The sequence below is a fragment of the Columba livia genome, chromosome 8 (genome assembly GCF_036013475.1).
Source record: "Columba livia isolate bColLiv1 breed racing homer chromosome 8, bColLiv1.pat.W.v2, whole genome shotgun sequence".
Lineage (NCBI taxonomy): Eukaryota > Metazoa > Chordata > Aves > Columbiformes > Columbidae > Columba > Columba livia.
Window position 1 is genome coordinate 19,899,232 of NC_088609.1, and position 12,579 is coordinate 19,911,810.

At 41.5% G+C, this 12,579-nt stretch overlaps 1 protein-coding gene across 2 annotated transcripts in view; it reads right to left on the reverse strand.

The window, feature by feature from the left end:
- EEIG2 (EEIG family member 2) overlaps positions 1-10,907 on the reverse strand; it is a 27,301-nt gene extending 16,394 nt beyond the window's left edge. The window contains exon 1 of one of the 2 annotated variants that reach the window (XM_065072449.1): positions 10,444-10,907. In XM_065072449.1, the coding sequence (XP_064928521.1) occupies positions 10,444-10,682 (239 nt within the window). In that variant the 5' untranslated portion in view covers positions 10,683-10,907. The remainder of the gene's footprint in view (positions 1-10,443) is intronic. The other variant, XM_065072448.1, reaches the window with a different exon arrangement.
- Positions 10,908-12,579: the final 1,672 nt, after the last annotated feature.

The window sequence follows — 12,579 nt, forward strand, 5'->3', positions numbered from 1 at the left end:
TTCAGGTTATGTTTCTGCTTTTCAGAACAGCTTTCCACCTCTACAGCAAGCTACAGTCAAAGCTGCTTTACATTGTACAGTTATATAGTATTCCAGAGATCACTAACATTACAGTAAAATATAATTTAGTGAACATTAAATGTAGTACTTTTGTTTGTAAATACAAGATAGGTGTAAGTAACATCTGCTTGGTGAATGTAAGTGTCCTTAAAACCTTTAAGGATCATGGATTTATTTCAACATACAAATACTACTATAGGTATATAATTGTTCAAATAAGGAAGACAGCACAAAACCACTACATTTTTGGAAGACTCGGTCCACTCATAACACAGGTCAGGATTTATTCAGGCAGGTAATTTAATAGACATTGAATAGGACAATCGGGATTTTAAGTTCTCTTACAAACAAGAAATTAAAAGTTACAGTAAGAGTGCCTCAGTTATACGTACTGATGCTCTACTTATCGTAAAAATAAAATCAGGTAAAACCAGGAATACCCCTTCCTCCTCATAAGGACCTCAAAAAGCTATTGTTAGTTTCTTTCACTGGCATATTGTCAAACTGTTTTAAAAAAAATCAATATATTTGGAACGTTCATACACAATGTGCAAAAAGACCCCAACCAGACCTCTTGCCCCCTGGAACAGTTCTTCTAATTCCATTATACAAAGAAAAAAATTATCCCATTTTCATGAAGGTAATTTTTGTGTGAAGAAAAGCACCAGCAAGTTATTCCTCCCATGCAGAAAAAAAGTCAAATAATCAGAACACTTAACTTTTAATTGAGAATAATATCTAATATTTTAAGAGTCTTAATTCAAGTGCCAGGCCTTTAGAAAATAAACAGTTTTATTGATTGGTTACTATGGAAATGAACCCAGATAACTTCTTGGCAATTGGGCCGACGCTACAGGGCAGGCTGGAGAAAGCTTTCCGTTATGAGTCAGCTTCCTCTGAGCCTCACAGTCACTTTACCACATGCAAAGCAAAACCAGTTGTTTTATGAATCAAAATATATCTTAGTTACTAAGATGCCTTCAAATACATACTAAGTTGTCATGCTTTGGGTCATGCTTTGGTGTAACTTCACTAATCCTGTGAAACCTAACTACAAATAAATTGAATAGATAGATATTTTGAGATAATTGCTTCCAAAGCATAGGTTAAGTTACTAGCAGTTTAACAAATAAGTGTCGTTTCTCTAGAGAAACAATTTCACATGGACTAAATTTCAAATGCAAGAATTCAGCTGTAGACAAGTCTTTTTCTGTATGCATTTTATGTGCTGTACATAATTGCAGCTTAGAATGATGAAAAGTCTTGGTTTTTCTCTTCCACAAAAGAGAAAACACAAAAACCAAAGAAATAAATCCTAATCCAACCAACTTTTCATCCTCATTTGTTAAAAAGTGATGGGCTCTTTTTTGACCAGCAGATTGGTTGTTCATTTCCACATGGATAAAAGATATGACTAATGACTTGTTTCAGCAAATAGCCACAAACACAAAAATAAATCACTTTTAAGGACCTTAAATGTCATGTGAAAAATCCTTTCTCACCAAATAGAAAAGCTTTAACAAGAGAGGCTTAGAAATAAAGAAGCCGAAACTCTTTGTGGGCATTTACCAAAATACTGTGTTTGCTTAGTTAGGAAAGTGTTTCTTCAAGTTTTTGTCTGAATTATTCTAGACAGCCAAGTATAACATTTATCCATATGGGGGTGATTATGTTAAAGAGATTCTTTTTCCACTGCAATTATTTTAGACTCCTTGGTCAAAGAAACAAAAATTGGAAGCATTTGTTTTAAGATGCCATTCAGTCTTTATGTCAGACTACTTTCACATGAAGCTACTTCTAGCAATACCGTTGGAATCAATTGGGTCAGTATGCTTCTTTACGTTAAGGAAAGGGGTGTTTGCTTAGACATCTTACAGCTTTTGTACAGAACATGAGTTGCCTACACACTATAAATACCTTGAAAAAAATAGCTATTTTACTCCATGAAGTAAATGAGAATATTATTGTTAAAATTGTTTTTTTTTAGAACTGGTGGTTTGATAGGAGAGTTGCTTTGGACTTCTAAGAATTATTGAGGCCAGTTTCTTAAAATCCAAAATACAGTGAATAAAATTACTTTAGAAGAATTCTCTCTGAGCAACTGCAGCTTTTTCAATATTGGCCAAGATTTTCTTGCTTTTTTTTCAGGGGAAAATATATCATGTTGATGAGACAATGCAAGAGAATTAAGGCTGCTGCAGCTCCACTCCCCAGATCCAGCCCATTGTGAGGGTGAAGATGTGCTCCTGGTAAGCACCCACACACAGGTCACAAACACAGAGAGCACCCACAGAGAAGGCACCAGCAGCTTCAGCCCGCTCCCTGCTGTGGTGGAACAGGACAGGGTTTGCTAGCAAGACCCATATACATGTAACACAGGTGATCTGTCCTACCATCCCAGGCCAGCTGCTGGCACCAAGACTCTCACTTCAGTTGCTGACACAAGGAACACACGGGCCCCTGTGACCCACAGTACCACTCCTGTGGCTGGCACTTAAGTCCATTCACTCAGGTGTCTCCTGTTGCTGGCCACAGGCACCTGGGCCCTCTGGTGCAGAGTCTTGACTCCAGCTGCTGGCACTCAGCCCCCCCCACACCCCATACACACTGAACAGAGAGCCCTTCACCCAGGAAGGAGTTAGAAGGTACTTTGAGATGAAGAGACAACAGACTGCACTGATTAAAAACAGGGCATGGCCAGACAAATATACAAACCAGCAAGCTATTCTCACCTAACTGGCCCATTGATCACCTTACCTCTCTATTTTCCCCACATTTGCTCCTCCCCAAATGACCTAAGTTCTTCTTCCTTTAGTTCATCTCCTAACATTCCATAATAAGCTGCTTCCCCTGCATCCCATCATGCATCTCACAGCGCTATGCAGCAACTCCCCTCAGTCCCAAAGGTGCTTTGGTGTTAGCACAACACAATGGGTTTTCTGCCTGGACAAAGGGGCTGGGGCTCCCCTGGGACAGCCCTGGCAGAGGCCCAGACAGGGTGTCCCCTCCACCAAATCCATAATTTCATTTCCCCATCTGCCTCTCTGTCCCTGGACCTGTATAAATGGGCCTTTGATGGGCCAGTGGCTCCTGGGACAGGCCTTAGAGTAGCTGGGGCAGGATATTTTATCTCCCCCACCCTCCTCTGTTTTTTCTGTACTCGTTTCTGGGTGTGCACATGAACTTCTCACCTACTCTAACAGCTTCCTTTGATCAGCCCTTGGCTGAATAAACTCAGTGCAGTTAGCTCTGTACTTCTTACACAAATACAGCAGTTAGTAGATTGAAATAACACAGTTACTTTTAGCATAGAAAATAGTATTTCAAAATGGGAACAATATCCCATTCTTAGATATATTTATATATATAAAAATAAATAAAACCAAACATCTTTCTTCTGCAGAACACCAGTGCACCTAACAAAGAATGGCAAATGCCATGATCCCACCCAAGAGACAGGAATTAAGGCATTAGCATATAATCTAGCAGTTTATCAACCACACTTTCAGTGCCCTCAGTGGTTCAGGTACTTTACAGCAAAATTTGACCTTTCCTAGGCTATCTTTAGGATTAGGAAGGTGTTGTTGGATATAGAGTTCTCACTTATACTAGGGAACACATAATGGTTTGACATGCAAGAGAACACCCTCTTGCACCCCTCTTACCAAAAATCTACTTTATTTCAAATTTGTGCAGTCTCACCATTGAGTGAAAGCTACAGGTACCCATGCAGCAGGCTGCCAGAGCAACTGAGCTCCCGTCTTATCAGTCCACTTTCAAGCAAAACATGGTGCACTGCTATTCAGTCTCCCAGGATCTGCCAAACAGGTTGGTATTTGTGAAGTGTTAGGATCCTCAGAATAAAACTACTCTTACTACACAGAAGTGTAGTCTTCTTGTTTGGTTTAGATTCACACAGCTGAAATGTCAAACAATATGGTTTACTCATGCCTTTTAAGATCTCTACTGTATGCACAATCAAAAATTTAAACAAGATCACAGAACAAAGAGATCCTTCACTTTTAAATCAGAAATCTTTACTGCTGGGTTGATGATGGAAGTAAAACCAAACACATGGACAAGTATGAAATTAGCACAGGTATTTTAAAGCAAATAAAAGATCTAGCACCAGTACCAGTTTTGTTCAAATGTATTCTATGCATTTAATACACATAACATACATGCTGCCCATACATGCAACAATTCCAACATTATTATCTTTAAAGAACATTGAGCTACAAAGGAGTAAAAAACATTGAATATAACTTTTCAAATACCAAGCTATACCTTAAATTGTTATTTGACAACCAGAATGCTAAATTTAGTCTTTATATAGAAAGATGCATCTCTTAGAGCATCAACTCCAAAGTTCACACTGTAGTAGTAAACTTATGTGAAGCTTCCATTTATTTCTTATATTCAGGAAGAAATAGAGTATACTTTTCCTTTAATATTTTGTGTTTTCTCTGTGCCCAAGTTATACAAGATATATTCTCTCCAACAAAACATTTTTTCCTAAGCATTGCAAAAAAATGAACAACACCAGGTGTTTACAAACAGAGCTCAAATGTTTCACAAATTTCAGCAGTAAGCAGACCAGCAAACAGCTGGCTCTGCAGGAAGAGCTCCACTTGTTTACAGTGTACAACTCCCCACTTAATTTGCTGTTAGTACACGCAAAACTTTAATAGAGCAGTCATTTTCTATTGCACATGTTTTTGCTCATAATAAACAGGTTACATCTTGAACTAGCAACATTTCATGTCAAGTATTTCCTATAAAAATCATCACATTGAAACAGATGCTTTGGAATACCATTACTTATGAAAAACTGCTGGTTACAGGCAAATGCAGAGACCAAAAAGGGAATCAGCACCATGAAGGGCAAATTGCAGTAGCAAGAGTACAGCCAGCAGTTCAAAGGAAGTGATTTTTTCTCCTCTGTTGTACATTTGTGATACTCTGTTTGCAGCATTGCATCTGGTTTTGGGGGTCTCACAGTAGAAGAAAGACACTGATAAACCAAAGCAAGTCCAGGGGATGTGAGATGAGGGTCTGGAGTCAAAGACGAGGAGGATTAAGCACCTGATGTGGGAGAAGTTTGGAAAATGGCATTTTTACAGTCTGAAGAAGAGATGAAGGAAGATGTAATTGTCACCTTCAGCCATCTCTATTGAGTTAGAGAGAAAATGGAGCCAGATGTTTCTTAATGGGGAACAGAGAATTGAAAAGAGGCAGTAACAAGAGAAATTCCAATAAAATAAGGGGGAAAAAAGTTCACAATAAAAGTGATGAAGCAGAGGGGCAGGTTGTCTACAAAGAATGGAATCCCTGTTCTTACAGATTTTCTAAAGTTGACAGGACAAAGCTCTGAGTTTCCTGATATAAGTTAGTCTTGCTTTGAGCAGGAACTTGGACTATGTGATCTCTAGCACTCCCCTCCACCCTACATTATTCCATGAACAGGAGTAGTCTTTAAAATATGAAGGGAATCAGGTGCCATGCTGCTTGCAAGTAACAAGTTTATGGCAGCAAAATACTATGCTCCATGTACTGTGCTGGGCTCAGAGGGAAAACAAACAACACAAGAACATCACCACCAGCTCTTTAAAACTAAAGTGCCTTTTCTTCTGCACAAGCCAGACACATCAAGCATAAAAGCTTTTCCCTCCTTCCACACCCTCTTCTTTGACAGATGCCTGTCATGCATCTCTTTTCAGGAACGTTTTCCTGAAAAGCTAGCTGTTGCTCTATCTCTTACCAGTACTTACAGTAACAGAAGCCTCACAAGAATGAGCCCTTTTTGTATCTGTAATAACTAGCTACATCCCATGCAAAAATGCAGTCTGTATAAACATTTTGTTTCTTGTCCAGTCCTTGTACATCATGTTACCTTCCTCAAACCTATTTTCTGAAACTGTTGACTACACACATTTAACTGTAACTATTAATGAAAGGCTGAAGAGGTACAAAGAAGCTACATTTTAAAAGTTATAATTTGTGTTGAGAACTTTTCCTGCTTACATCTTTGTCTCTATGGAGGACAAGGCGTGTAAGATGCTTGACCAACACTCTCCCAACTGAGAAACCACTAAGTGCAGAAAAGCACAGCTACAAAATTGCAAGCCAGGATTTTTATCTCTCTACCAATTTTCCTCACAGCATCTTACAACTTTGTTTCAGTTTATCCAACTGCAAATTTGATTACAGCTGAAAAACTATTAGAAGTGGCATCATCCATTGCCAGCTCTGAAGACTGTCAACAGGATTCATACATCACAGAGGAAGATGAGCGTGATAGGAACAGTACTTCCATGTCACAGGTATGTTTTTTCTAACAAGTGCTTTTGTTTAAAAACAGAAAGCTGGTTAAACTGTGTTACTGTCAGAAGAAATTTTCCCTTTCAAATGCAATAGCAGCAACACAGAAAACAATGGTTTAAAAGCAATTAGAAGAGTTTGGTCAGGCAGAAAATGTACTTGCTGGAGTCACAAAAAATAAATGTAGTTTTAGGCAGCCGAGAAGAAGGTAGCCAAGCATAACTAGAAGTAAGAAGTGCTTATCTGAATGATAACAAATTAATTTCTACAGAAGACAATTCCATACTCTAGCCTGTATCCCTCAGTAATAAGAATATATTCATGCTAGTCATGTCAGAGCTCTAAGACTGCTTCTCAGGACTCAAGAGCATCCCGTACCTTAAAAAAAAAAAAAGCTTCCCTGGCATCTGTTGGGGAATAAAATGTTTTGATGAAAAAGTCATAGTTCTCAGCTGCTTCTATTCTGTCTGGTCACACAGATACTGACAACAGTCAGCTTCTTAGTTTTGAATGTTGTTTTGTGAAAGAAGAGAAACATCAGCAGCCTGAAGTGTCAGAAATCAGATCTCAAAGGCAGGGGATGTGATGAAAGTGAAGACTGCAGTCATAAGAACACAACAACCAGTAAGTCCTTCCCTTGAGTGTGAGTGGAAATCGGGCTAAAAAATGTAACTACCAGGCTTACAGCTACTCTAACCTAAACCTATATGGTCCAGTGTTGAAAGTACACCCTCAAGAAATAAGATATTTTCCAAAATTTCTTTGATTTCCTCATATCCCATATGTTCTTTTGCTGCTGGTTGAGCAACAACTCAGCCTGTGAGCAGTTATCTGCTCTTGGGGCCCATCAATTATTTCTTCAGCCTGCTAGAATGAGGGCAGTTGCAGACAGCCTGTACTTCAGTGGCTTTATGTCTGAATTAGAGTAGCTTTGTATAAATATGCTTGGTATTTAGTCAAGTCTATAACTTAGATTAGTATTTTTCTGTTCAATATATTAATAGATGTAATTTCTACCCTAGAATAATCTTCCATCCTTTCACGGTACAATAGACATTATATGCACAGTATTTTACGACCAGGCAGCGTATAGACACATAGTATCCTGGAATCTGCACAAATATCCTGTTCTAGTGTATCCAGTTTCAGAGAGAGATATCTAGTGTCAGTGACCCAGGGAAATTAGAACTATAGCAAGATGCCTTTCCACATAGCAAGCCAGGCTCAAGCTACAAAGTTTTATAAAAGAAAATGAGGTTTGTTAGCATAACTTTGCATGCATCCACAGTCCATTTGCTGAAAATCCACCCCTTGTTACAAAATCTAAAAATACTGTTGTAGAGATCCAGAAGTCATATAGAAAGCAATTTCAAAAAGGGGAGGGCAGGAATTACACTGTATTGCTGGTTGGCAATTTACTAAAACACCCAAACAAAACCTTCCCCCCTTCTGCAACTTCTTTAAAGGTTTCCCATGTTGTAGAGTCAAAGCTTATAACCCCTGGAATGCTCCCTAGAATTCCAGGGTCCTGTTCTTGCACACACACTCAAACATTCTCCACAGGTTTAAATGCTGCTACTACCTGGCTGCTCAATGTCCTTTGACAGTATGAGACTACTTTAAAAAGCTGAATATTTTGTCAAGTAATTAAGCATTTAGCATTATAATATACAGAATTTTTTTCTTAAAGTAAATATTCACAAATACACATAGGGAAGTTTCAAATACAAGTTCACAAACTGGAGTTTTAAAAAACTACATACAAACTAAAAAACCCATAGTAATATGTAAAAAAAACTAATATGGTTTGTATTTTTGTATCTCCATGTATTATACATTATCTGAAATGAGTTCGTACATTACCTTCTGAAACACAATGGAATTCTTCAGTCTTCTTCAATAACACTAAAAAGATCACTACTTTAAGGATAAGACTGCCAGCTCACACTGAAACTAATAAATGCCTGCAACTAGAAGATGATGGCCACTAAAAAAAAAGTTCGCTACTGATGAGTTTTGAAATCCTGCCACTCTAATGTTAGCTTAATTTCATCCTTATTTATTCAGACCTTTGCTGAATCACCACTGTGAAAAATCCATCTGTTAATTCTTAAGCCAAGAGCAAAGGCACTCCCTAAATTGGCACTGAAGGATCGCTGCAGAGGAATTCTTTACCTTCCTACCAACATATCTCAACACTTCTCAGTCCAGCAGGAATGGACTCAGTTACAGTCACAAGGACTCTGACATACCAGTATATGTTTTACCGCTCTTCTTATTTTTAAGCCATACCCTCCAAAAAAGAAAGCGGAAGAATTTCAAAGCCTCTCTGACTCCAGCACAATACTTCAACACAATTTTTTACATCATCACACTTCTGCTGACACTCCCTACATACACATACTGCCTCCTGTCAGTCATATTTCACTCTAATACACTGCTCACATTCATAAAGATACGCATGTATGCTCTCAAGCTTTTATTTTTAGTTTTGTAAACAGGCAAGGCAAGAAAAGGCTAAGATCACACTAAGGTATCAAAAACATAATCTCAGCTGAAATAACTCATTTAAAATAGAGATACTATGACCTGTCAGCCTGTGAAAATTATTTCAAGGCAGTAAGGGCTGCATTAGGACAGTAATGGCACATTAGTGCCTAAAATCATGATTATCATCATTTATGACTCCTGAAGAAGTCGGTCACAAGTAAAGCATTGAAGAGACATGAAATGTGGACAGGAAAGTGATGAGTTGAACACCCTGTACAGAAGAAAAAATAGTCTTCAGTTATACATGCTAGTATAACAGAATGGGTAAATGAGGATGTTTTAGGCCAAAGTTCCATTTTTATGCTTGTTATTGGCCTTGAAGAATTCTATTTGCAGACGCAAAAGCAGATAATTAAGCAAGCTCTGTAACAGCAGTATTTTAATAAGAAAATAACTTAATATTCATGGATTTGTTACTGATTTCTGTCTGCTTCCAGCATTCTACAAGACATTTTTCAGTAAATCCTTTTCATAATAACATTAAAGTAATATTATAACCTATACAACGTGAACAACTGTAGTGGGAAGGTAGCTTCCTCCTCCCCAGACCTGAAGCCACAGCACAACCCTCCTATTGACAAGGTTCTGCCTCTGCCTGGCACCTGGAAAAAATTAACCCGCTTGCACTGTGTTTACCCATCACTGCCAGCAGATCAGAAAGCCACTGTCACAGCATAGGACAGCTCTACTGCTGAGGGACAAAATAAGAAGAAAAAAGAGAAAAAGACGTCTGTTTACTGCCACACTTGCACTGCAGAATTAAGCATGAACAAAGAAACATGTATGACCCGAATACCTACACGAAATGAGAGGAACTTTCCATCAAGCTATTTATGTTAACTCTTTGTGTAAATATCCACAGAACGAAATACAGAGATCCAGTGGCCACCAGAATAAAACACCAAGGTCGCACAGCTCACGTTGACAGGGGACAGCTCCGCACTCAAAGTTGGAGGCAAGAAATTTCTTCCCCTCCTGTTACTGCACAATCAGCTTTACAGCTCAGGACGTTATGGCACAAGAGACCGGTTTCTTTAGGACAACCCCCCTCCACTCACAGATTCATTTCCCGTATTTTAAAGTGTTACGACTTCAAGAAGCGAGCAGCCACGCAGACGAGGAGCCTGCAGGCGCTCCCACATCTGTTCTGCTGGTGCTGGTGGCGCGGACGGGACGAGCAACCAGGCAGCCTGCCTGCTGCCAAGCTGCCTTGTCCCCGGAGCTGTGAGCGCCCGCTCCCCTTCCCGCTGCCCCAGCTGGGGACCGAAGCCGCCAGGAGCCCCGGGGCTGCCTCTGGTGCGCGGAATCGCGGCGCGGCCGCTCCCTCCCCCGGCCTTGCCCCGTGCGGGAGGAGCGGGCAGAGGGGGCTGCAGAGGCGGCCGCCCGGGCTCCCGAGGGGACGCGGCTCCGCGGGGTGCGGACTGAGCGGAGCCCGTCGGAAAGGGGCGGCCGCGGCCCGGCCGGGACTGCCGCCCCTCAGCCGCTCGCCTTGGGAGCTTCGGTGACACCTACCGGGAGGACTCCCCGCTGAAGCTGCCCCCGTCCAGCAGCCGCACCTTGCAGAAGAGGATGCCGTTGACGAAGGGCACGGAGGAGAGCTCGTCCAGCTCCAGCTCCACGCGGAACTTGAACTTCTTCTTCTTCATCATGATGAAGGCCATGGGCCGGGGGCTCCCCGGGGGCCGCCCCCCTGTCCGCTCAGCGCCGCGCGGCAGCTCCGCTCCGCGCCGGCCGCCCCGCTCCGCTCCCATCCCCGCAGCGAGGGCGGCACCGCCGGGCCGGCTCGGAGCGCTGGTTGCTCCCAGCTCAGCTCCTGCCCGCGGCGCCGCCCGGCCAGCGCTTACATGGCAGCCGGCGCCTCCCTTTCAAACCCGCCCGCCTCCGCTCCGCTCGCGGCCGCCAACGGCTGGCGGCGGGGCGCGGCCGGCAGCAGCCATCCGGCAGCAGCCATCCCCCGAGCCTCGGCCGCTGCCCTGCGAGGGCCCGGACACCGGCGTGGCGCTTCAGGAAGAAGCTGGCCGGTGCCATTGCAAGGTTGTTTAACAACGGAACCTGACGTGTCCCGGTCCCGCGCAGCTGGGGCGTCCGGAGGAGGGACGTGGCCGCGGCGCCAGCAGAGCTGAGCTTGTGGATTCTGCTCCCGCAGCGCTTCCCCTTCCCAGAGACCCTGCTGGGGCTCGAGTGGAAACCTACTGGTTTGCTAACGTTACCTCTGTTAAATAGATTGTTTTAAAGAACACTAACAAAACATCGTTTGGATGTCGAGATGTAAACTCTGAATTTAGGTTCCTTCTAAGGTGATTCAAATCTTACCACGGTCTTCTACAGCAGCTCAGCCTGTAACTTACAACTAGTGCCACTTCTCATATGAGCAACAGATGCTCAGTCCTGTAGAAAAAGAGTAATGTACATATCTGTATTTACATTAAAGAACAGTCCTGGGGCACACAGATGATCACAGCAGCACCCATGCAACATATTTGCACAGTGCTGGTTCAACACCAGCACATGCTCTCCTAGCAAAAGCTTTGTCACAAACTCATTCCAAGAAACTAAAACAAAGCAAGCTCCGAGCAACCTCCACTTTCCTCTTCACAGAGAATTGTGTAAGAAAACCCTAACACAGCATGTCTTCCCACAACTGAGCCTTTATTCACACTGTAAGAAAAATAGTTTGTAAAATTATGCATGCTGTGTGACACTGAGCCCCTGAAGTCTTATGGCTGTTGTGAAAGTCCTGCTGTCCCTTTTTCAGGATAAATAGGTTAAAAATATATTTTTCATGGAATACAAACCTGATGAATACAGACATCTCAAGTGATGTGTGTGGCTAAGTATACAAACATGTCAACAGCCATCCTGTAGCACAATCCTGGGGGGGGGGGAGCAAAGCAGTAAAGAGTAAAAAGCATAAAAACATAGTGCCTGGAAAGATAAATGCTCCTGCTTTTTCTCACATACAGCCCCCAAGGCATAAAAAATACATATATATATATAGCTTTCCAGTAAAAAAAACTGTAAGAGTAGTTCTGACTCCACTGTCAAGTTCGTGTTCCTAACAAAAACTTTCTTCCAAAACTCCCAAATGTGGAGTAATCAGTGGCTTTGGGAAAAAAAAAAAAAAGAAGTTGCCTAGCTAGAAAAAAATTAATATGACAACACCTTTAAGACGAGCTTCAGGGATTTGGCCTTGACCTAGGAGTTCCCCCTTTAAGAACACTTCCACAGCCTTCTCTCAAATAATTCTGAAAGTCTTCTCCCTTTGATAGACTAAAACAGCCTACAACATACAATATCAGACAACTCTTGAGATACTGTATTCACCAGCCTGCTGGTGAAAGAAAAGGAAGGTGAAAGCAGAAAGTAAAAGGTGTTCAGCACCTGAAGAGAGGTAGTATTCAGTCAGTAGCAACTGATACCAAAAGCCTCCTTAGTTTCAACACCAAAGAAGCAATTACAGAGTCTTGCTGAAAAGAAATATTTCAGGTTGATAGAAGAGACTACCATATTTAACTAGAAGATCCTATGTATTAACATCTAGGAAGAAAAACATAGTTGAAGAATCAGAAAAAAAAAAAAATTCTATAGCCAACAAGTTACCTGTTAGAAATCTGCAAATACAGAAAAACCAAATTATTCTTGGTTGGA